Source organism: Strix aluco, chromosome 19 (genome assembly GCF_031877795.1).
Source record: "Strix aluco isolate bStrAlu1 chromosome 19, bStrAlu1.hap1, whole genome shotgun sequence".
NCBI classification, from domain to species: Eukaryota; Metazoa; Chordata; class Aves; order Strigiformes; family Strigidae; genus Strix; species Strix aluco.
Window position 1 is genome coordinate 9982801 of NC_133949.1, and position 24746 is coordinate 10007546.

General features: G+C 48.3%; 2 protein-coding genes across 3 annotated transcripts; both read right to left on the reverse strand.

Moving 5' to 3' along the window:
* Positions 1-1365: 1365 nt before the first annotated feature.
* On the reverse strand, positions 1366-13265 carry GUSB (glucuronidase beta). 2 transcript variants are annotated; one of them, XM_074845700.1, is made up of 12 exons: positions 13053-13265; positions 11179-11367; positions 10549-10730; positions 9881-10023; positions 9178-9365; positions 8099-8251; positions 7104-7282; positions 6559-6705; positions 5292-5376; positions 3545-3721; positions 2833-2968; positions 1366-1586 (listed from the first exon to the last, which is right to left on the reverse strand). In XM_074845700.1, the coding sequence occupies exons 1-12, from the start codon at positions 13263-13265 to the stop codon at positions 1429-1431; spliced, it is 1950 nt and encodes a 649-aa protein (XP_074701801.1). In that variant the 3' UTR covers positions 1366-1428. The 2 variants fall into 2 exon arrangements, with proteins under 2 accessions (XP_074701801.1, XP_074701802.1); XM_074845701.1 differs by lacking the exons at positions 9881-10023; positions 11179-11367; positions 13053-13265 and having other exon boundaries at positions 10549-10695.
* A 1604-nt stretch (positions 13266-14869) lies between these two features.
* LOC141931978 (argininosuccinate lyase-like) lies at positions 14870-24604 on the reverse strand. The gene is made up of 17 exons (XM_074844851.1): positions 24549-24604; positions 24354-24416; positions 22125-22319; positions 21075-21158; positions 20694-20750; positions 20023-20120; positions 19294-19371; positions 18771-18848; positions 18286-18338; positions 17791-17853; positions 17461-17575; positions 16896-16980; positions 16662-16721; positions 16305-16388; positions 15956-16036; positions 15603-15709; positions 14870-15113 (listed from the first exon to the last, which is right to left on the reverse strand). Exons 2-17 carry the CDS (start codon positions 24375-24377, stop codon positions 14963-14965), a joined length of 1413 nt encoding a protein of 470 aa, XP_074700952.1. The 5' UTR covers positions 24378-24416; positions 24549-24604; the 3' UTR covers positions 14870-14962.
* Positions 24605-24746: the final 142 nt, after the last annotated feature.

A 24746-nucleotide genomic window follows, 5' to 3' on the forward strand; every position in this document is an offset into this window, starting at 1 on the left:
TGTGGATAGACTTTCATATTCTGGGGTTTTAGTTACATAGAAAATCTGTAGACCTAACATAGGGTAAGGAATGTTGAGAGTATGTTTCTTCTTTCCCTTAAAAACTCAAAAATTGTTTTGAAGTCTGCAGTAAACATGTATGTCCTTATTCTACATGTGGCAGTGTGGAAGGTGTTGTTGGCTTGTAATAAACCACATCTAAAGAAAAGAGAATTTGGCCACCACACAACATAAAAGCAAATATTTTCTTTCTATTGGCAGATGTTTTGGTCACTTGAGATACTAGCAGAAGAGTGAGTTGCAGAAAAAATAGACATAACAGTTTCACACAGTATCTGTGAATCCGAATAATGAAGCTACATAATTGTGCCAACTTCCAAAATTCAGTAGGCAGCCTCCAGTTTTGTGGTTCTGCCACAGGTGACGCTGCTCTTGGGACAACCCATGGATGTTGCAATAAGAAGTTTGCAAACGAAGTGTTCTGAACTCTTCTGTGAGTATTACAGGCTAAAGCCTGGCCTTTAGTGTCCTTTTAAGACTGGTGTGCAGCCTGAAAGGGACGTTACTACACTACATTACTGTCTAAAGTACTGCGTGCACGTTAATTTACACATTGCCCTACCCCTGAATGCTTCAGGCCAATATCAAAAAAGTTTAGAACAAACCCTCTAGACTACTATTACTGTAGTGCATAGTGACAATTTAATATGAAGGAAGCCCTTCCATCCTGGAAGGTAAAACCGCATGTAATAGCGGCAGTTCTGGTACTGTGAGTAAAATAAATAGTTTTAAACAAAGTTAAATTGATGTAGTACCTACCTATCTAACATATTCCACCTTGCTGCTGTAGTATGAATTCCATACTGTACTGGAGTATGTTGGGTATCCTCACAGAAGCAGTGGTTCATAGACCTCCTGAATGCTGTGAGCTCTCAGAATTTCTCAGCCAGCCACATACATTCTTCTCCAGCGTGAGAAGCTATTAAAATTGTGCTGTTTGGTAATCCTGTGGACAATTTGCTGTGATCTGAGTAGTGTAACTGTTAGGGGAGTATAACTGGAAAACCTCAATTGCATTGGAGGGATGTGATGTTTATTTAGAGTAAGTTGGATTTTTTAAGTCTTCAGCATTGATTTGTATCATGTAATATTTTTATTTTTTTGCCATAAAAAGATACCTCAGTCAGGATCTCTAACTTCAGCTCCCTGAAACTCTGAATATTCATTTTACTACCTGGAGACAGGAAGCCTACAGACATGGCTAAGCATAGGAAACTAGCGTTTCTGATCTGCTTTGTATCATGGTAACTACTTCAGGTGGACTAGAAATTGCATTAGACTTGCAAGACTTGAGTCAGACATAAATATTATTTAAACAAATTTAATGAACAAGTTCAGCGTAGTACCCAGCCATTACACCTCTTGATTTCATTTCAGAAAGAGGGCATGTGATTTTATTATAGGAGGAAGACAGCTTGATTCATTTGCAATCTTCCAGTACCTTTCTCTAAGGACAAATGCAGCTGATTTAGGCTGTCGTTGGCGGGTAAATATTCCTTTCTTGTTCCCCAAAACACGTGTGGTCCCTGTAGAGAAGTTATAAAATAAAGCAAGTATATGTAAAATGCTCTTATATCCTCTACTGTGAACTGTTACAATGTATGTACTAAATCAGGTTAGGAGGAAGAGACCTATGCACTTTCTTCTACACATAGTCAGGTACAGTGGGGAACGTGGCAGATGTAACTTGTGTCATCTTGGCAAGATTAATTGATGTAACTGAGCAATATAGCTGCAATTCATTGTATTCACAACTGGTAAGTTGACAGTTGTTTCAGGTGTGCCCGTTAACTTGATCAGTATTATATTTAGAGCAGATATTCCTTCTGCCATTACTTCCACCTTGAAATTTGATGGTGAAAATGTTGATTGCTAGCTATTTGACTGTACTGTCCTTTAGTGGTGTCTACAGCCTTTTTGCCTGTTTTAGTTTTCGTAGGAAACTAGAAGAGATGATTGCAACATGCAGAGACATGGAACAGCATACGTGTATATGAACTTGTCTACTACATTTTCTCCATCCTCCTATTTGAAAACGGTATTATTTTTCTGACTGCTTCTCTGCGATGACTTAGCTTTCTAATGCTTATATTGGTGCTCTCCAGATTATTCTGAATGGTGTTTCTCTGCCTGAAATGAACACTGACTGTTCACCACCCTAACTCACTGCAGGTGGCATATGCATAACCGGTTCCTTACTAGGTCTCCTTCTGAGTTGTAATCATCTAATTTCTGTGTGACTGTCTGCACTGTAAATTAAGTAATGCCCCATACTTTGCAAATGCACTGATTTATTAATTGTGGATGGAGTGTCATCATAGACTGTTGTCTACCAGTGTGGCATCTGGTCCTCTATTGCTAAACCTCTATACCAAGTTAGTAATACATTATTTAAGGTGCTTTGTTACTAAGGGCAGTTGTAGATGAAATATGAAGCAAGTGAGACACATCCCTAACAGCTGACTGAATTGAGGATGGCCAAGAAATAGAAATAATCTGGGTTTGCTCACAAGCTTCCCTTGCATTCTGCCCTGGCACATTGTCTCATGTCCTAGTGGGACATCTAGGAGCTCAAGTGGGAGAGAGAGGATGCATTAAGTGCAGGCAGGACATTCCCTCTTGGCTCTGGTCATGCTGGACTTTGTCACAGAAACCAGCTATGCTCTGTCTTGGTAAGCAGAGGGCCCTTTTGTCCCACCCTACAGCACAGTATTCTTTGTGTGTCATAAACCATGCAAGAAGGATGGAGAGTTGTTTAGAATATACGCTTACCTTGATTAGTCATGAAGTCAGCAAAATTCCATATAAGCTCCCCAATCACATACTCTTTCCTCTTTTTGTCAAAAACAGAATGGTACTCTCTTAGCATAGCTTTCTGATACTCCTCGCTGAACATAAGAGGTGGATCCTGCAGCCAGAAAGAAGAGGTGGCCTTGAATGAAGGTGACAGTTAATCTCAGCAAAGGCTCCATATGTTAACTTCCTATTTACTGGGGACCTGCTTCCTGAAGACAAGCTTTACAGTTGCTTGGGTCTTTTCATTGCTGCTTCATTAAGAATGGCTATTTAGTGACAATTAGCAACTACTGAAATTACAAGGGGAAACGCACATAAAATACGAACACAATGCCAGATACCCCTGGGGGGGAATCTGTGGTTTGGCTTGGTAGTGGTGTTTTGTCACTACAGGTACAGGAGTGCCACCCCCTTCTGTGCAGGGTAGCATCATGAAATGAATGTCTAGTCTCCAGTGTCCTCTCTTCCAATTAAGCATTTTCTATAAATGCCAAGGGACAGATTTTAGAGGGCTCAGTGCTTTTAGTCAAAGGTTTCAGTGGATTTCAGTGGAGCAGGATTACAATTCTGGAGTCTTTTGCCACTCACAAGTCAGGCTTAATGGTACCCATCTCTTTCTAGTTAAATTTTGCTGACTCTGTAAGAAGAGCAGTGCTTTTTTTCCATCTAGGGCATCTATAACACTTACACTGTGAAGTCCAGGAACCGAGTCTGCTCCATATTCACTCTGGATAATGGGTTTTTGGTAGGTTTTATACCAGTTCTCAAACTGTGTTGTGAGTTGTAGTGGAATAACCTCCAGGTGGCCTGGGTCGTGATACCAGGAGAAGTAGCTATTTACACAAATTACATCCACATAAGGAGCCTACAAAAAGGTGAAAGTGTTTTGTCACAGAGCTCAAAGTAGACAACTCACTCATAAAGCTAAATCCTCCTTTTGGTTCACTTCATGGAATCCAGTTTTATTACGCATAGAATAAAGTCTTTTCCCCCAATCAGTCAGGCCCTCCCAACATGACATCTTTCCCACAAAGAAAGCAGGATAAATTTAATAAGCTAATAGCATATTAATTTGGCGTTTTTCTTACAGACTTAGGAAGTCACAGCAAAGAGACAAGATCAACCCATTTCATCCTCAGGTTTATTAGAAGCTTTTGAGTTTCCAAGATGTCTCTGGCTTGCTGGTGCATTTTAGATGTACTTTTTGAGTATTGGAATGTGATTACCAAGTTAGTGGTCAAATATTTTGACTAGCAACTAAATTTGTGCATCGATGGTGCAATACTAAGACTAAGCATTCTGCAAGTTCTATGCCATTTCTACCACATGGACAGTATGATAAAAGGGCACAAAGCCCACTAAAGATAAAGTGATGTTGTATGTAACTTGTTCAATGTTCTCTTAACATGTTTTGTAATAAAAGAAAAAAGTTCTAATATCACAGCAGCGTATGAGATCTGTTCTTTGGTTTTGTTTTCCTGTGTCTCCTCAAGCTAGTCAGAACACGCTCGTGGGGATGGGATGTCAGAGTCTGTGTGTGTGTGTGTGTGTGCGCCTGATGAAACAGTGATATCCAAGAGCAGATCCCTGCTGGGCTCCTTCAAAACTAAGGCCAGCAGTTTTATTTTCCTGGGGTGGCGAGGAACAGACCTCTCAGTTACAGAAGGCCATTTCTGCCAAGGGTAGGACAGCTTGAAAGAAATACAAAGAATTAACCTGTAAGAGGGATGGGGTGGTATCATGTACCTACACACTCGCCTGCTAGAAGTGTTGTACAGTAGTGACAAATCTTGTAAAGCCACCTTAAAAAAATTAGAAATTGCATAGGAACTACTCCAAAAACAAATGTATGCGTGTTAAAGATCCTTGGTTCATGCTGTGGCCAGCTTAAGGCACAGACATGCAAGAAAAGTGCATGTTGGCTATTTATGCAGCTCTAGGACTTTAATTATGAAGCTGGAAGAGCTTTTAGATTATTCAGTGTTAACAGACATCTGCCAAATAAGATCTAGAGCAGTTTAAAGCAGGAATTAAAGCAAAGCTTCCTTCATTTAGACTTCCAGAAGGGACATTAGCATTTTTAAAGAGGTTTAAGCTTTGGTTTAATTGCAAGTGAGAATCCTGAGCATCAGTAAACACAACCAATGGAATAGCAAAGTATGACAATGTTAATGGAATCCAGGGGTCTGATCCTGCATACTTCATGCAAGACAAAGCAGTGTTCTCTCTTACAGGTGGTTTTTTTTCAGCTGGACTACAACTACAGGACAAGGTGCTTTATACTAGAAACAAAAATGTAAGTTTTCTTCTGCCTCTCCCTGTTAAATACCTCCAGTAAACTTGGGGAGGCGGGGGGAAAAGGACTGTAAAACAAATGACAAGAAGAAATTTGATGTATGGATTTTAAAAAAAGCTAGAAAATAAAGTAAACTTACACCATGATCAAGAGCGTAATTGGCATCTGTCACAAAGGTTACTGGTCTGGAGGGATCGAGGGCTTTAGTGTGAGCTATCACTGTCCTGTTTGCAAACAGTAAAGCAAGAGTTCAACACCACTCTGGAGAAGCACAGCCCCATTTCCCCAATCTCTCTGTCCTTCCACCCCCCCCCCCTCCCAACAGTTGGAACTGCTTTTGATTTAGCAGACATTTTTAATTAAATACTGCAGGATGCTTAGTGATCATCTGCTATAAAGTGCCAGCAATTCTAGCCAGTTCTGTAGGAGTATAAGTATCTTGTCAAGGAGACTATCTGCCACAAAGTTGATTGCTATCCCACCTGAAAAAGGACCAGAGTGGAAGCATTCCAAACAGGGACATGTTAATTTGTCTGCTGGTGCCAGCAGCTTAGATGTTGGAAAAGGGACAGGGACTTTGAAGACAAAAGAGTAAGAAAGGTAATGGGAGGTTTCTGAATAACTCTTGAGCTGTGTTCCTGCAAAAGCATGAGGCCCCAGCCCTGCACCACAGCAGGCAGAGCAGTCACAGGTTGGCTGCTTTTGAGGAAACTCCAAATTAGAGTGATAAGAGAGAATGGGAAGGTCAAGCTCTGCTGCTACCTTGACATTGCAGGAGGGTGATGGATCATTCTGAAGAATGAAAATTTACAGTTACATCTTAATGCACCTACAGCTGCTAGTGTCAGTCTGCTACCCCATTAGAGAGATGACTCTTGGCTATCCAAAGCTTAAATCTCTTAAAAATAAAACCAAGGAGTCTGTGGGGACTCGAAGCAGTGGCTTTGAAGTGAGGTGTCACAATCCCCTGCCAACCAAATAACTAGCACTAACTGAAGAACCTCATCTTCAGAATTAAAGGCCAATTATTTTACAGCTTTGCTGCAATTTTCAAAGAATTTAGCACTCATCTTCCACTGGTAACAAGGAATATCCTGTTCCCATCAGGTCTGCTTTTGCTTGACCCTTACTTAGGTCAAGAAGAGATGCTCAGACCAAGTGGACTCATGGTAATTTTGCAGAGCCTTACTGGTTCAGAAACAAGTTGAGAGTGTTGTGTGGTTCTGAGCATCAGTTCAACGCATGCAGCAGTTACACTTTTAGTTTGTATCTGTGGGTACTGTTTCAGGGTTCCCAAAAAAATGCTTGCCCTCTCTTCACTACTTCTCTGTGCCATCCCAAAGGAAGAAGATGCATCATTTGTCAAGATTCAAGCCTCAGCTCTCTGTAAAAGCAGATGCACTTACTTGAAGTAGTAACCTGCTGGGGGCAGCTCCGATGCCGGCTCGTTGGCTACTGACCACATCACAACTGATGGCCTGTTCTTATCCCTGCGGATCAGCTCCTCCATCACAACAAGATGATGCTGCAAGGACTTGTTCCCAAAGCTCTCGCTTAAAGACACAAGGAAGCAAGACCGGGTGAGGTGAGGGTATAAAATCCATCCCCTTTGTCTTTCCCTGTGAAAACTCAAGCCTCTGGGGTGTATAACCACAGCTGAGCCTTGACACTGAATATGGCTTCTGCCCTACTACCCCAAAGCCTGCTGCACAGTTCAGGGCTGTGGTTTGGGCTCATTAATTGAGCCAGACTGAATGACGTGATGGCCACGTGGCAAAACGCCCTCCGGTTGCCCAACCTCACCAGGCACACGTGGCGCAACAGGCTGATTTCCAAATAAGAGCAAAGTACTTCCATTATCAGGACAACAGGCGCTGTGGGACGGGAGGGGGATTGTGTGGCAGGGATGAACATAAAGAGAAGGGGAAGGGTCCTTCGAGCAATTGCTTACGACATTTTAATGCCCACTCCTGGGCACTCGTCGATCACCACGATGCCGTAGGCATCGCACAGGTCCATGATCTCCTCAGCGTAGGGGTAGTGGCTGGTGCGGAAAGAGTTCGCCCCGAGCCAGCGGAGCAGGTTGAAGTCCTTCACGACCAGGGGCCAGTCGAAGCCTTTGCCACGGATCTGGGGGGGAGAGAGAGACACGGCACCCTGTCACACTGCCAGGCTGAGGCTTCTCCTCACCCGTTAGCAGGGCACCACCGCTTCCCTGCTCACTCCCAGAGCGTTTCCAGCCTCAGGTACCCTTCCTAGCTGACTGCTCCACCTCCCCGAGCAGTGTCTGCCTTTCTGAGGGGCACTGCCACAGGCACACTCAGACCCTGGCTGTCTGGAGAAGCAGAGGGGATGGAGGTTGCAGTCAAGCTGCCGGCACTGCTGCTGCCTGACATTTCGGGGAGGTACTTCCCTCTCCCTCCCTCTGGTGTTACCCATGAGGCGGGCTGGGGAGGACAGGGTGAAGGAGGATCCCCGACCTGCAGGACTCTGCCCGTGAGGAGAGCCCGTGCCCGCCGCTCCTGAGGTGAGTGGCTTGGCAGGCAGTGTGGGCAGGGACAGAGCGGCTCAGCCCTGCAGCTCCGCCACCACTCAGACCCCCCCGCCACAGACTTTGTTCCCGGCATTTTCCAGGGTGGGGAACCTGAGAGCTGCTATTTCTGACTGGAAGCCATGGCCGGAGGGTCATTTTAGATCCTCTGCCAGCAAACACGGGCTTGCCTGTGAGCCCTGAGAGGGATGTTACGACAACGGCAAGGCTGGGCATGGTGCCCCTTTAATGCTGACAGAAGTTCACCCCAGCTCCCCCCAACAGCTCCCAGCTTGGGAGAAGGGTGTGAGGAAATGGCCCCGTGGAGTGGAGAGGGAAGTCAAGAGTGGGTGCTGCCTCAGCAGCATGAACCAAGGTGCCATTAGGTGCCCCCACTGCAGGTGCCACACACTTACATCCGCGTCTTCGTGCTTGTTGACGCCATGGAAGTAGAAGGGCCTGCCGTTGATGAGGAACTGGGTGCTGGTGACATGGACGGTGCGGATGCCGACCGGGAGCGTGTACACATCCTCCAGCAATGCCCCGTTTGCCTGTGTCTGCATTTTCACCTGAATTTCCAAGGGGGAGACACAAGTGACATGATGGGCTTTGCAAGGATGCCCGGTCCTCCCTCCCCCTTGTCTGTAAGGGCTACCTTGACCTCCTATCCATTTCCTAGCCCTGCCTCGGCACACAGCCCGCTCCTCCAGCCACCTCTTGTGGTCCTCAGGAAAGGAGCAAGGTCTGACTTAACAGAAAATAGAAATCCAAGCTGGGGAGGTTGAAGGATGGGAAATGAACCCTGGATGACCCTTCTGGGGCTTGTTCACCCTAAGAGCTTCAGTGTCTTTTCCCATTATTCATTCATGCCATTTCATCCCCCTAGGCAAGACAGTAGTACACGTCTCCTGCCCTGCACCTTGATACCAGGCAATGACTGAAATGTCATCTGCTCACAAGAGATATGAACCTGAGCCCCTGGAAACTCACAGCAGCTCATCTGCTCTAATTTCTGCACCTAAACATCACTACTCATCCTTAACTCACACAGTGTCTTCCAGGCTTGTGCTATTGAAGCTGAATTCTTGTCTTGCAGAGTAGGAAGAAAGCTCATTGCGTAGCAAAGCATGTGGAAGGTCAGCAGCCTGATCCTCAGAGACTCTACTCTCAGCTTTCACGATACCTCCTCCCCTGTATTGTCTCAACAGTCCTTTTGCAGGGCATGAATTGACCCTAAATGTGAAGGGCAAGCATCTCGGTGTGCATGCACGTGCTCCAGGCATGCCTTTCTTCTCGCTGACAGACCTTTCAGTTCAGCACCCAGGAAGCTGGCAAAGCTTGATTTGATTACTGCATGATTAGCAATGCCACTCTGGTTGCCTGAACAGGATCCGTGGGAGAAGATGAGTAGGGAAGATGGGCCATATGGCAGTTCCTTAACTCTATTAGACCATCAGAGGGAATGCACACAGAAAGGAAGAAATGTCACTGTTACCTCTAAGGAATAGCGGTATCCAGGGTTCTCGTGCATCAGATAAGGCCACCAAAGATGTGGGTTCAGGACTTTTAGCTCTCCAGCTGGCCCATCGCCTGTAGCAACCACCTTCCCCTCTTGGTCACGTAAACTCAGGGACAAGGAATAGAGTGTGCTGCCAACAACCGACACCTGGTATTGCACCATTGCTGGTTCAAAGGAAACAAAAGACAATCAGAGACTGCTGCGAAAGGAAAAATATATGCAAGAAACGTTGAAGGGTTTTCACATACAGCAGCATTAAAAATTGAGGGAGATGTAGAACAACAACAGAGTGGCATGAATTGAATGTAAGAAGCACGACCTGTCTGTCTTGAGGTCCAGAAGTTTCCAGAAAGATTTGTGTATCACACAACTCTGTTTCTTAGAGATAATCCTGCTTTAAGTGGCAGGAAGATTGCCCTTACTGAGAAATTCTACTTTGAGAAACACCTGATCATCCTTTCACCTTAACAGCAGTCTCCTGCAAGCACTTTTTTTCTTATTGCTTCTGAACTCTTTACCATATTCTTGCAGCTGCTGACCTGTGCAACAGAACAGCTCAGGTTGAAGAGAAAGCCACTACGAAACAAATTCAATCAAACTTTTGCAGGGTATTTTTGCTGCTGCCCTTGTCATTTCCATTTGGGGCCTGAGGTAGCTGCTGTAATTGTTCTGGACCTACCAACACTCTCTGATGAAGTAGTTGTCACAGTAATATCATCTATGTAGACAGAAGGAGTGGTGTAAAGCACAACCGGGCGATGGATTCCAGCATAATTAAAGAAATCAAACCTGATGTTCTGTACAAAATAGTTCTTGGGATACCTGAGTGAGCAAGACAGGAGAAATGGCTGCATTATGTTTCATTACACAAGGACTAACGGCAGCATATGGATGCTAGCAATGTAAAATAGTCATGTAATAATAGATGCCAGCTGGTAAAATAGTCTTTATAAAAGGACAGATCTATCTTTCAGTAGTGCTACTGCTGCCACACTGAAGGGGACTACCACTTGACAAATATCTAGTGCCTGAAGAGGTTTGGTCCTTTAGGAGAGCTGGTACTTGCAGTTTCCAGCTGAATTCAAGCTTCTCAAATCTGCCCTTGATTCAACTTGGCGAATCACTTAACCTCAGCGTCCTGTGTATAAAACAGACGCAATGACTCCGTGCAGATTCCTCATGACACCAAAGCTTGAACTCCTCCCTGCTCAGCTGATGAGTTTCACCATAAATACAATCCCATGCTTTTGGAAGTTGCTTGGAGGGTCTTATGAACCAGCAGCTGAATAAATTCCCATTCTCTCATCCCTGGGATAAGCTCAGCAGCCCAGCGCTTTAGCAACTCACCTTGTTTTGTCATTCATGTACTGAATTGACCCCGGAGGCAGAGTATGGGGTGTCAGAGTGTTGTTGAGCGCGACAGTGATGCGGCAGGGGATCCCTGGGCTGCCCTGGATGACACTGCTTATATCTGCTTCAAAAGGGAGGTGACCCCCTTCATGCTCCATGACTTGCACTCCGTTGACCCACTGCAAGAGAAGACACCCGTGAGGCCAAGCAGCAGAGTTACTTGGTTTTTGTAGCAAGCAGAGCAGGGAGAAGGGAAGGAGCCCAGCAAAGGGCAGTCAGGATTCCCAGTAATACTGAACCTTCTTCTGGGCTCTTACTCCTTGAGGGATCAACCTAGCAGCCCTTCTGTTGCTGGGAGCTAGGTGTGGGTCACATAGAAGCAAGTGTCACTGAGAGACATTGTTTTGGGCAGATCCTGTAGCAAGGACATGTTTTAGTTACTAGTCCTGATACTGGAGGCTCAGAGAAGAGAGGCTTGGGAAGCATGGCCAAGTTCTTGACTGGAGGAAACCAGCCAAGCGTTAAGAAAATAGCAACCGGATATAACATCTAGGCAGAGATGTGTTTGCTGAAGAAGTCACGGGACAGATTTTAGTGCAGCATGATTTTGGAAAGACATGGACATACCACAATGGAGTAGTAATGGGCACTACCAAACCGGAGCACCACTCTGGTGTTGAGGTCATCCTGAAGCCAGCGGAGAGGAAGCAGCACCTCCTTCTCATACCAAACCCAGCCGATGTAGTTCTCCAAGCTGGGGTCTTGAGTGATATCGTTGAAGCTGGCAGGCACTGGCATGTCAATCACAGGACCGGTCTGGCAGGAATTGCACAGAAAGGGAGGGAACAGATCATTTAAAAAAAGCAATTTTACGTCTTGGCTGTCCAACCTGTACTGCTGGAGGTGTCCCCTTCCACTGACAGTCCTACAATCCCTTTGCCAAGCGGAAATACTTGGAAAAACCTGTTTAGAAACTGGTGTGGTCTGTCACAGGTCCTATACAAGTCCTGCTTAAGACCAGGCCCAGGAACCTGCCTGTTCCTACCTGAAGAAGCTGCTCATATCTTTTTCCCCTCCTGATTTTATTAATGGCTCTGATATAGCAGAATCAGAAAAGTGAGGGGGGAAAAACTAAATGCCCAGGTCGTTGTGTTTCAGCTTGGGACTTCCCACAAACTGTAGTTTTTCCTGCACGGCTCTAGCTGTTTGGTGTTGTGGTGTCGGAGCTGTAGTAGAAGGGTGGCAAGAGTCACGGACATTTTGGGCCAGATCCCCCAGGGCAGGTCCGTGGAGACTGTCTGGGATGAGTCCAGCCTTTCCCACTCCCTGAAAGCAACACAGATTCCTTTGGATTACAGTAGAGTCAGTTCACTTGCTTATTTTTAATATAAGGAATAGAGGCCAGCAGCGTTGTAATTCATTTAACACTGAGGTAACCGGACGATGTTGCAAAACAGAGCTGTTCATTTTTAGCACCTCCTGTGCTCGTGATGTTGCACAGACCAGTGCTGCAGCAGCTTCCCCTTTCCTAGGGAAGCCTTTCCACGGAGAGCGGCACGAGGAAGGTCTGGTCACCCAGGGGTGAGCATCATGCGCGCGGCTGACTCAGCACTGAACCGTACCCGCACTGCAGAGAAACTCAGCACCCTTATTAGACATCAGAAAACCCTAGCAGGAAAATCTTTGGATGGTGAAGTGGATTTTCTAGTTTCTGATACAGGATAACCTTTGACTGGGATGGCCATAACGTGCGTCTCCTTCAGAGGGATTCTCTGTCTAAAGTAGGTTGAACGTACACATCTAAGTCTCCCTTTGCGGGGGGCATAGTGCAGGATTCCTCTGCTCTGGCTGTCTCTTTTTGCAAAACTTCTAGCAGCATAGTGCCTTGCAGCTCTTCTTCCATAATTTGGCAAAAAAATGGCCAAAGGGCTAAAATAGAAACGATGAAGAGCACAAACATTTTATGCACAGAATACATAACTTCTTCCTTTTAGGTAACGGTGTTAATTTCCTAAGGGATTTCAGTTACGCTACAACTTGTTTAACTGCACTCAGCTACTTTGGAATAACTAACTGAAGAGCGCCCTTTGCAGGCACGTTTTTGTTTCTCCCGTGCTGCTGGCCGTGGGGAAAGGCTGTGCAAAGCCAGCCTGGCTTCTGCCGCACCGGGGTTTCCACCGCAGCTGAAGGCGGCTGCGGCTCATCCGAACGCTGTCGGGCTTTGGGGCAGAAGCGGCATCATCAGAGACCGCGCGGTAATTAGAAGCCTCCGAAGAAAAACCTCTGCATCGCGGGAAGCCGCTTCGCGCGGGCCGGGGGGGCAAAGAGCAGCCGCCCCGCAAGCCTGGGGCGGGGGGGGAAGGGGGAAACGGTGCTCCCGGGACAGGAGGGAGGCCGGGCTGGCAGGAGAGCCCTTCCCGGGGGAGAGCCCCCCGCTGCCGCACCGCCCTGCCCCGGGGAAGCGGCAGCCCCCGCCCGCGCCCCCTCCCGGCCCGCGGTACCTGCCGGAGCGGCTGGCGGTACCAGCGCTGCACGAAGCCGGCGTCCCTGGCCGGCGAGAAATCGGCGCGGAAGCTCCAGAGGCCGCCGAGCTCCTTCCGCTCCCGGGAGGGGCTCTCCCGGGGGTAGAGCATGCCGCCCGCCGCGCCCGCCGCCAGCAGCAGGAGCAGGCGGCAGCCCCCCGCCATGCCGCCGCCCGACGCTCCCGCCGCCATCTTGGTTGTGGGCAGTGCCCGGCCGCGGGGCGGTCCCGCCGGGGGGGGGGGGCGGGCGGGGGCAGGTCCCGCCGCGACGGGAGGGACCGAGCAGAGCCCGGGATGGGTCCGGGTGCTCAGAGCCGGGAAAACACTGGCAGGAGCTGGGCTGTGCCGGGCACCGCTGGATTTCCGGGGCTGAGGCGTTTGTTTGTTTGTTTGTTTATTTATTCATTCATTCATTCATTCATCCATTTGCTCACTTTTATTTATTTTCAGAGTCACTTGTTGAAGCGGGAGGGCAAGAAATCTTTGGAAATGGCAAAGAGCGCTGATAACGATCTCTGCGTTAGAAAACCGCCCCTGGACTCCTCTGTGAAGCATAATAACATTTCCTATTCAAACCACGTCCCTCAGACTTCGTTAGGAATAAAGCAGGACAGAGAAAACTGTCACAGCGGCAAGGGAGGAAGGAAATGCCATCAGATTGATCTTAATTTTATAGTATATTTATTTGTAGCCTGTGTTTGTTTCCTGGATGAGAACATGCACCTCCATGCACAATCAGCTGCTGTCAGTCCTCCTGTATCTGATTCAACTACAGAAATAACAGCTTAGTTCGTTGCAGATCAGTGAAAGGCTTGGTGACACACATCAGAAAGGTCGATGGTCAAATGGAGAGTCCCAGTGACTATGAACTATTTATTTCAGTGAGAGATTGAGACGTGACAATCTGCTTTTCAGTCAGCAGGCCTCCACGTTACACAGCACTGAGCCCCAAGATGCTGAACAGTGAAAGTCTGGTCAGCTGAGCCATGTGAAGGTACTGACAGGAATGAGAAAATAGGAAAAAAGCTTATGTGAGGGAAAAAAAGAACCATGAACTGGGGAGGAGGAGATAATACTTTCTTCTGCATCTGTTGGTGCATGCTGTTGCTGTCACATCTCCACCTCAATTAAGCGTACATAATTGATTTCCCTGCCCAGCTAACTGAGCTGGAAGCTGAGACAAATGTACTAAACCAGAGAAAGATGAAGTTCCTGATACTTCATTGCTCAAGTAAGATTTTTCTTGCTCTTTGTTCTGATTTTACGTCTATAAGGACAGAAGGGAAGATTGTACACGATTTTTGTAAGAGGCAACAGCAATACAAAGAGAGGGATTATTTTTTTTAAAGTATTCTGTCCCAGCTAGCTTGGAGGCAAATCAGAGCATCTGTCACACAGAGGAAAGAGCTCGACCTGGGACATGCAACCCTGTGCTTCACCATAAACCAGAGACAAAGGTGGTTTTGTGATGGGTGGGGATGACCTGTGGGTTGACCTGCAGGCCAAGTCCTGCCTAAAGCTATGCAACTTCCAGTGCCAGGTGGAGAGGAGACTTTTTTTTCCTGTCAGAGGACAGGCAGGGAAACATAGGCCTAGGAGAAGGGTAGTGGGAGCGGGGATGTGGTGTGTGTTACACGGGGTGTCTCTCTGTGGACACACACAAGCCTCCATCAGCACATGCACTGACACACGTGCTGCTCTCTAACTGCTAGGCCCCTACCACTTGACATCACATCACAAGGGCTGAGGAAGCCCAGCTCGATCTTGCCCCTATGAAGAAATACACAAACCAGGAGTTTCAGTGAACTACATACACCCCAGTGTTTATTAACTTCAGATTAGTGTGAAAGGCATGCAGTGTTGCATCCATGGGCTATCCCCCCTCCTTTCTAGGCTTGTTCCTTCAGCCTCTTCAGCAGCTCCCTGAGCTGCTCGATCTGGGCAGTCACGCTGCTCTTGGCGGTACCGCCCATGGCCGTGTACTGCTCCACGCTGTTGACAACATTGAAGACCTGGGAGACGTCGCTGCCGATCAGGGGGCTGGGGAGGCAAAGAGATGAGGTGTCAGTGAGAGTGCTGGGTGCTGTTGGCTGGTTTTACATGCTCACTGCCTGCAGAGACGGGGAGGGAGTGGAGACGGAGCCTTTTTCCAAGGGGAAAAGCCTCCTGCAGCCCTGCTTCTGCACTTCTGGTGCCTGACAGTAGCTGCTTGTGGCCAACCAAAGAGTCAGCTCCAAGGGAAACTTGAGGAAGTTTGGAGCCCAACTCACTCTGGAAGGCTGGTGCCTCCAGGTCAGGGCGTGAGTTTCTTCCAGTCTCTCCCAAGAGCTGGAGCTGATGGTAGTGATGTTGTCCCCCTTTAGTGCTTTCAGGCCCAGCAGTAGCAGCATTGATATTCAGGCCAGGAGGATTTTGGGGTGCTGTCTGGCCCAGGCATTTTGGGGAAGGGCACCATAAGGAGCCCCATACGAAGGGAGGCCGATACCTGCCTGTTGCGGGAAGTGATGGCACAATAATAGTGATACAAACCTGATGCTCTTCAGGTCCTCCAGGCTGAGATTATTGATGGTGACGCCTTTAGACTCGGCGAGGTGGACGGCCTTCCCAGAGGCAACGTGGGCTTGTCTGAATGGCATCTGCAGTGAGAAGCAGAGGCCGCAGTCAGTGACCAGGCAACTGGGGTGTTTTTCAAAGGAAAAAATGGATGTGCTGTCTTTTTGGTTGGCTTGTTTTCACTTAGGGCAATGTCATGTGTATCCAGGTTTGTTGACCCAGACTGATCATCACCTGGGGACAGAACAGAAGGCCTCATCTCAGGCCCTCGCTGAGCAGTATTCTGCATCCAAAGGAATCACAGCTCCAAATGTCCCTCTGATACTTACTCCTTTACGAACCAAGTAGAGAGCCAGGTCAGTAGACAGCATCTCAGGGCTCAGTGCCTTCTCCATGTTCTCCTTGTTGATCTGCAGAAGGAGGGTCAGGGGGAGACGTTATCATCAGCTTCTCCTTGGGGACATGTTAGTGGTCACAGTGAGGGGGCTTCATCTGGAAGGGAACTGCCTCTAAAAGGACACTCTGACACCCTGAACAGCGCACATTGGGGGCCATAATGAGAAGCATGGGTGAGCCACTGAAGAATCTTCATCTGAGGACCAGTCTAGAACTTTTACCTGTGTTACTCACAGAACGTGCACCCCAACCATGTTCAACAGTGAGAGGCTGAAGCCTTACCTGGAGGGTAGAAATCACTCCAGTGGCAACCTGGAGCACAGCATTCAGGGTGTCCACAACATCAAAGACGGCCTCCTTGTCCTCCTGCATTAGAACAGGGATGGAAATTGCCGTAAGACAACCTGATGCATCCCAAAAGCCCACTGACTTGAGCAGCCCAGCCAGCAGAGCAGGCATCATCCAGGGGCTCCTGCTTCGGCTGGGGTGTCAACGGCAGCACGCTGTGCCTCAGCCCCTTCTCTGCATCCTGCACACAAGCAGGGTCTGTGCAGGTCAAGGTGGTTCCAAGACTGCTCAAGAGCAGAGGACGGCGGTGTCTGCTCAGAGGGATGGTGTGAAAACTGAGACCTGTTTTACCTGCAGATCCTTGTTGTAGGTGCTTGGAAGTCCCTTGAGAACCATGAGAATAGCAGCCAGCTGCAGAGAGAAACAGGTGAGGCAGTTAGTTACAGGAAGAGAAGCACACTGCCCTGGCAGAGGTTAAGAGCCTGGGCTGGGCACGCTGCTTTCCACAGAGGCAAGAAGGAGGAACATTCTTCAGCCCCGGTAGGAGCAGCTTCCCCATCCCGCTTCTTTCTTTTGCGGGCTCACCCGTCCAAACACTCGTCCAGCTTTGCTGCGGATCAGTTCCAGGCTATCAGGATTCTTCTTCTGAGGCATCAGGCTGCTGCCAGTGCTGGAAGAAAGGTGTGTGGAGTGTAACGGTGAGCAAGACCCCAGTCCACACAGACACAGGTCATGCAGCAGACTGAGCCAGCCCTCCAAAACTGATGTGTTGCTTTTGGACCGCTGCTGTGACCTCAGAGAGGGGGGGGCTGTGGCTGTGCCTCCCTGAGAGACAGGAAATCTGTCAGGACTGCAGCCCTGGCTAGTCAAGGGCGGGCTTTGGCAGGCATTCCCAGCAGAGGAGGAAGTTCTCTCTGCCAGCAGCTGCTGGGGAGGAGTGTCTGCTGAATGCAGACTTGGTTGAGTTACCAGAATCAGAAATAAGTGATTGTTACTGAGGAATATTCACCCTAAGGCTGCCTTTCTGCCAAAATCTTAATGCTGTGACAGCCTTGTGCAGCAGGGAGACCCCAACCACTGGCTCGTTCTCTCAGGAGGGGATAGCTGAGGAGGAGAGGCTGAGGGATGGGTTCACTGCCCAGACACCAACCTAAAAGCATCAGAGAGTGTCAGAAAGCCAAACTCGCTGGTACTGTAGATGATGAGATCTTCAGCCATCTTGCTAAGGTGGATCATCAGCAGGGTGGCAACAGAGAGGAATTCCACTGCAGAGAAGGCAGGAAATCACGAGGTGAAAAAGGTGCTTGTTTGCTTGACAACCCAGGGAGCTCTGACTGGAGTTTAAACATGATTAAAACCAGATTCTATATAATTACTTCCTAGTGAGGGATTTCAGTCCCCTTAAAGGAGGTCAGCTGGGAAGGTCTCAGAAGTCTGCTTCTAAAATAGCGGTGGGAAGATGTGATTGGGTTGTGCTTACCCACAAAGTCTCTCTCGCTAACGGCATCCATGCTGTTCAGGCTGATGGAGGCGAAGTCCAGCTCTGCAAGGAAGGTGATGGACAGAGTAGGTCAGGCCTGGCATGTCTGGAGCTTGAATGCAGCAGGTTACCCCAGCATGCACGTGATTGTGAGCCCTTGTTTTCCCAGGAAAACAAACATGCTTTGCAGGATCTTTATTATTAGCCGAGGCAGCCAGTGTGCAGCAAAGGTGGTTCTGTTTGTGCTGCCACCTTACAGGCACCTGCTGTCTCACTGCAGCAAAAAGCTTTCTGGCTTACCGAGTCATTAGGAGCTGCCCCCACCTGTGTCACTGAGCATCAGATCATATTTTTATTTATTTATTTATTACCCTCCACCCCCATTTAAGTTGCAGTAACACATCCAAAATAAAATCAGGATAATGTGTCAATGTGTCCCCAACTCCCATATGTTATGATTAGTCCTGTGCCTCTCAGTCACAGGGAGACATTTACCACTACGCAGAAGCTCTCTATCAATTTCCAGTGGGTTGCCAGCCAGAGCACCGCTGCCAGGGGAGAAAGAAACAGAAGTCATGCATGATATCCTGTGTACTCCAACCAAAACTGAGCTCCAGCATGCAGTGATGACACCTCTCTAAAGATTTCCCTCCCCCAGTTCATTTTGGCATCACACAGTGTGGCCTGAGACTCAGCAAAGCGAACTCTGGAGTAAATCAGTGCTCTTCCAAAGAAGAGGATTTGCTTGATGAAAGTCATGTAGCTCTTCATTTCAAGGAGGGAGGAGAACAGTATCTCTGTGGTGAGAATCTTTCCTTGGAACTCTTCTCTTTAGTGAGAGAAGCAAGTCCTGTGCCCTTGCAGCTCTGCAGTGCATATGGTATACAAATGCCAGTGGTTCAGGGGATGTAAAGATCTGGGTCTTGGCCATTTTGCAGAGCCATGTGAAGCCCAAGGATTACACAGAAAGTAAACTCTACCTTCCCAAAGGTAAGACGTTGATCCTCCTCTTCACCTCTCCCAGGCGCTCAGAATCACGGGTCAGAGCAACAGCATGGCTAGGAAAGGACACGAGAGATGAAATACCTGAAGTCAGAAAATGTCACGTTCCTCCTCAGGAAGTATGCTGCCATGCCTGGAGCCTGGGATGCCCTCTCAAACAGAAGAGGCTTGAAATGGAGCCTAGGCACTAAGGCTCTTTGAAGTGGAACAGCTAGAAGCCATACAAGATTCTCCATGTTACCCCATTAGTTAAGGTGTAACTGTGCCCACAGGATGGAGCGTACAGGGTGTCAGCCTGCACTGCCCACTCCGTGCTTGGGTGCCATCTTGGTCAGAGCTCCACAGGAACACGAGGAGTTGCTGTTCCAGTTGGCAGGGTTAGCTCTGGTTTGTCACCACCCCCAGCTGCCCCCTCAGAGGATGATGCACTTCCAGGCTCCAGCTGAGCAGGGCCCCAAGGGTGGAGAAGGCTTCCTGCAGTCAAGTGTGAAAGGTGGTTACCTGAGCAAGAACTGGCTCCATCTGATGGGCTGAGCTTTCTGCAGGTGGGTGTAGCCAGGCAAGATAACATCAATTTCTCTGCATGTGAAAGGAGAGAAAGAGGTGAGCAGCTGTCAGGATAGAAGGCAGTGGCAGGCACACCCCAGGGTTTTCTGCCAAGGTCACAAAGAGAACATCTTTAGCCTGTGTTGTTTGTGCTGAAGCTGGTCTGTCTCTTCCTCACCTCTTCACCTTTCAACCTAAGTTGGATTCACATCTCCTGATCTTCAGGTGTGGTGTGTCTGCCCTAGGCTGCCCTGGAAAATTGCCTGACATGGTAATCCCTCTGTGGTAGGCAGATTCCCCAGTCCACCACCAGTTTGGAGTGTGGTTTGTGAGGAGGAGAGTTAGGCAGGGAGTTACCACAGCTCAGCTTTTCTCCTACAGAACAACATGAAACATGTTCAAGTTCCCCACTCCTTCAGATGGATTTGGTGCCTTCTGAAGTCTTGTGTGGACCTCCCATCTCAACTCCTTTGCTAGGACACGCTGGGGGGAAGAGGAAGGCCTCTGTGATGTGAACTGTGGAGAAAGGGGGACTGTTGCCTTTCCCTGTGCTACCACACACCCGGTCTGTAGTGTCCTCCACAGAAGGCCCTGCTGCTGCCCTGAGTGGTGCCAGTCAAAGACCAAACCTAGAAGTCTCTTGGCCCTGCAAGGCCAAGGCGATGGATATGGAAAAGGACTTACATGGCAGCACGTTCCACCAGGGTCTTAATGAGCTGCAGGAGGTGAGTGGAGATGACAGAGAGGGAATTCTTCATGAACAGCTTCAAGTCGGTCACAACCTGTATGAGATTGGCCACCGTCAGACAAAGCAGAATGTGACATACTTAGTGACCAAATACTGTTCCCCAGAAAGGCTTGGCAGTGTTATCCCCTCTTTGATCTTTGTGATGGGTAGGGACATCTTCCTCTTACCAGATGTCCCTTACCCTAGTCACTGATTTGTGAAAGCTGCTGTATCTTGATTTCCATGAACAGAACCAAAGCCCATTGTTTTCAGTGGACTTCTCAGATTTTGTCAACTTTGGATCAGAAAATTCCCAACCGACACAAGTCGATCATCATTAGAAGGACTGATCCTGAAAGATGCATGGCACCCAGCCAGTAAAGTCATGGTTTCAGTAGACTTTCAATGCAATGTCCATGGAAGTTTGGCCTTTTACCGCCAGGAACCAGTCCTGTGGAGCCTATTCCCCTGTGCAGATGAGACACTGCAGCATCACTAGTTTAAAGCCCTAGGGACTTCATGCTGGAGAGTGTCATGGTACGTGAAAGATGGCATAAAGAAATTTGATTAAGGAACTGAGATGGAGAAGGAATACAGAAGACAGAAAAACAACCAGTTCTGTACATACCTGATCATTCCTGCTTCTTCCAGTGTGCAGCTTTCCCGCTAGGTCTCCAATCAGCTGCTAAAGACAAGAGGAGGATTTCTGTCAGCATCTCATATTCTAAGCAGGAGATTCCACATGAGCAGACCTCCACCCTGCCTGGGAGGGACTCAGCTCTAGCAACCTGCGAGTAGCCATGGGATCTCCTCCGGGAAAAAGGAGAAGTTTGGGAGCTATGCTTGTACAGTGCCTCTTCCACAAAAGGGGTCTTGGAGACACTTGTTTGTGCACCTGGGGTTTCAGTGCCACAAGGTCCAGAGGAATTTCAGAGAGGGACAGAGGCACATGCACTTAACGTCAGGCAGATCTAGCTGGAATGGGAACAAGAGGTGAGAGGATCCAGACCTTTAGTCTGCGTTCGTTGGCAGTGTGGATGTCCTCATCAGTTTGGGCCACGACAAAGATTCCTTTAGACCATTCCTCAGAGATCTACAAACACCAGCAGAAACATGAGTCAGCCACCACGGTTACCCTGCTGCGCGGGGGGGCTGTAAGTGTCCCCAGCAAATACCAGCTTCTGCCATCCCAGTGGAAATCAAAGTGTGAAGTCTCACGCGAGCTCTGGCATTCCTGTTCTTTCAGGCCAAGTCTGGCTGCTTGCTATATCCTGATATTCTATACTGCACCTGGTGGGATTCATCTCTCTACCCGTGACCATCCCGCAGCGTATGGCTATAGGAGGATTTAAGCATTGCAATGAAAGAGCGAGCTGACATGTCAGTGATTGCTTTAGCATTGTCCACAAAGATCTTCCTATACAAATATTGTATAGAGTCACCATTGTCCATGGTGGGTGAGCAACAACAATGGATATTTTAAAAAAGCGCTTAGCTGCTGACTTCTCTTCACCCCTATACAATGCTATGCATTGCTTCCTACTTACTCGGGCAGCCAGACTCAAAAGGATCCCAAGTGCCAGCAGAAAAAGAATATTCCTAATTCATACTGAAACAATTCCTGGTGAATGTTCAGCCTGAAGAGGATGGGCAGGCAGGTCACACCGAGCACACCTCACCGAGGGCCTGGGGCTGCCGTAATGAGCATTGAGAGTGTGCTCATCAGGGCTTCAGGTCTCCCTGGGGGCTTGTCAGCTGGTTCACATCCTACTGTTGGGCTTTGGTGCCTTCAGCGGGATGCAATCTGAGCATCCATCCCCTGCCCAGGATGTCTCCAAGCATACAGAAGGCAATATGCACGGGCCTGTCATGTATATGGCTTAGAACAGCATTCTGTTTCAGGAAAGCACTTCAGCACATGCCTAGCTCTAAGGAATAGGACATAAGCACATTTAAAGATGTGTTTTAGAACAGCAACTCAGGGAGGCTACTACAGATGCTGTCTGATAAGGAGCCATTTATTCCAGCACACATGACAGTTTGTGAAGAAAATAAATACCTTTTCCAGGCCACTCAGGATCTTCTCCAGCTCAGCTTTAGATAGGATACCGGCTTTCTCTAAGGCTTTGGCATAAGCCATGCTCCCCTGGATATCAACTTCAGACAGCCTCTGATCATAGGTAATGGAAGCATTGAGCATCTCCATAACTGGATCTGTACTTCCACTGAATCTTCCTCCCCAAAGTTTATCTCCCTGAAACAGAGGAAGAAGCAAATTAAAAGAGGCCTAATAACTTCAGTTAAGTTCCTATGCACTATGTAACTTCCAATGATCTGTTTATCCAGTATAGAGGCCATGCTCGCTATGTCCCTTCAGTGAGGTAGCAATAACCAGAAAAGCCCCTGGGCTTTAAGATCTTTGGCAAGTAGCTGAAGAGGTGGAGAACATATCACTGTCACTTGTGTTTAGCCCTTGAGCTGTGAGGTCTGGCTCAGGAATCCTCCAAGATATTTTACCTCTACAGGGAGTCCTCGAAATTAATTTTAGGGCATATGGTGCAAGACCAGCATGGATTTCTCTTTTGAGGCAGCTGCAGGTCAACAACCCTTTGACAGCCTTTTAAAGGGGGAAAAAAAAAGTAAAGCAGTCAGCGAGGAATATAACAAAAGCCAGTATCCTCTAAGTCCTTTTTGTGCTGCCAACAGAGAGATTTTTCTTTGACTGACAGAGAGCTGTGGGCCAGCACAAGCCACATTATGAAGTGTTTGAAGTTACTGTTTGAAGCATCTCCAGAGTCCATGATGTGCTTGCAAGCTTTAGCATAAAATTAGCCTAAAACTGGTTAAGGTAGAGTCTGCAGAAAGGGAGGTCTGGGTACCTTTCAACATCAGGAATGTTCAGAAAAATAAATCAACAAAAAGGTTTTAAGACACATGGAAACAAAAATTGTTTTTCCACCCAAACTAAGATTCATATAGTGACCTCACACACTGGAATGTGTCATGGACATAACTACTTCACTGGGCGACCAAAGACAGGTACACAATTCCAGCTATGCTTCACAGCAGGGTGCATGTAAACCTTTTTCACCAGTGATTCAGGTAGTGAATCCAGGAAGTTGCTAAGAGCCATGTATGTCACTTGACCACAGGCAGGACATCCCCTGAAGCCCTAACTCTGGCAAACTTGCACCGAAATGGGTAGGAATTTTACTTGTGCAGAGACCTTACAACTTATCCAAGATTTCAAAAGCAACTCCCCAGTGCTAGCAGGCACAAAAAAGAAATCTGAGGACATTTCAAGGAAGAACCTAAATACAACTGCTATTGCAGAGCAGATAATAATTACTAATTTTTTAACACACCCGTATCAAGTCTCTTCTGATGCTGTACACCATAACTACCATGGACAGCAGGAAGCTGACAGGACAGTTGCCAGCTAATCTGTGCCAGGGCTTTATCAGTCACACAAAACACTGTTGAGTAACCTTAGAAATTTTTTGCCTAGTGACCGTCTCCACAGCTCTGCCGATCCCTGCTGAAACAACGTGCCCGAGAGGACAGCAGGAGGGAGCTTACAGATGTAAGAGTATAAGCATGTGCTTTTTGAGATCTTTAAGGCAGCTTTGTCAGAAAGCTGAGGGAAGGCAGAAGTGGGAATCAGAACTGAAAAAGAAAAGCATTAGAGGTCCTCAGCGTGTATCTGGTCCCCACAGGAGCATGGCATAGGGGATGCTAAATTAGAGGCCAGTACCAGAGGCTAAGCGCTCGAATGGGGAACAGGTATATCTAGGTATAACTTCAGTATTATGGGTTTCCATCAAAGTAGGTCAGCAGAAACACGGCAACACGTCCATTTGCAACCAGGAAATCAAAACTGAAAGATTAACTTTAGCTGACTCCAGGACTCTGGTTGGAGAAGTGGCTAGTACAGTCTGGCAGCTGATGGACGCTCGTCTGTAGCCCAGAGCAGAGGCCAGGGCTGTAGTAGCCATTTGGAAGGCAGAAAGCGTGACTCACTAAGATGACTAGTCACGTCTCACCTCAGAAACTGAAAATGCAGCTTTTGTATGGAGAAGTGTTTACACAAGCTGCTGTAAAGTGTCTCCTGCCTAAACACAAGTCATGAGGAATGAACCGCATCGATTATTAGTCTCTTCCAGGTAGAGGGAAGAACCTGAAGGCAACGGCAGGCTGCTCAGCCGGGGCTTAAAGTTTAACTCAGCTGAGCTGGCGTCTGCCAGAGCACCCCGAGACCACCCGCCGGAGAAACAAAGTTCATCCTCACCTCGGCTGCCATTTCGGACGACATCTTGCTGGTTGGTGCCGCGATCCCGGCAACTGGTGCAACCTGTGGGACAGCGAGGGGAGGAGGGTTGATGCTCAGCTCTGCCGCCGGCCCCGGAGCAGGACGGGGGTCCCCGCTGCCCGCCGGGGTCCCCGCTGCCCGCCCGGCCCCTCCGGGAGCCGCGACCCCGCTCACCTGCTCCGTAGGGCAGCCCCGGCCGGTCGCTCGCTGCTCCCCGGCCCCGCCGTCCCGCTTTTACACGCCTCGGAGCGGGGCTGGCGGCTCGTCCCGCCCCGGCGGGGCGGAGTGTCCCCGGGGCCGGCCCCGCTCCCGGGCCCCCCCGCCTCGCCCCGCCCCGCGGCACTGGGGGTTTCTGCTTTGCCGGAGGGAGGG

What these genes read in the sequence shown, in the direction of transcription:
- LOC141931978 (XM_074844851.1), bottom strand. Translation starts at nt 24,377, where the DNA reads ATGTCGTCCGAAATGGCAGCCGAG. An exon ending in CTGGACGAGTGTTTGGACGG is followed by an intron (nt 16,722 to 16,895) that starts GTGAGCCCGCAA and finishes TTCTCTCTGCAG; the next exon opens with CTGGCTGCTATTCTCATGGT. An exon ending in GAGGACCTGAAGAGCATCAG is followed by an intron (nt 15,114 to 15,602) that starts GTTTGTATCACT and finishes TTGCCTCCCCAG; the next exon opens with CCCCCTGATCGGCAGCGACG.
- GUSB (XM_074845700.1), bottom strand. Translation starts at nt 13,265, where the DNA reads ATGGCGGCGGGAGCGTCGGGCGGCGGCATGGCGGGGGGCTGCCGCCTG. An exon ending in ACCGCCAGCCGCTCCGGCAG is followed by an intron (nt 11,368 to 13,052) that starts GTACCGCGGGCC and finishes AATTCCTGCCAG; the next exon opens with ACCGGTCCTGTGATTGACAT. An exon ending in TACTTCATCAGAGAGTGTTG is followed by an intron (nt 9,366 to 9,880) that starts GTAGGTCCAGAA and finishes CCTTTGAACCAG; the next exon opens with CAATGGTGCAATACCAGGTG.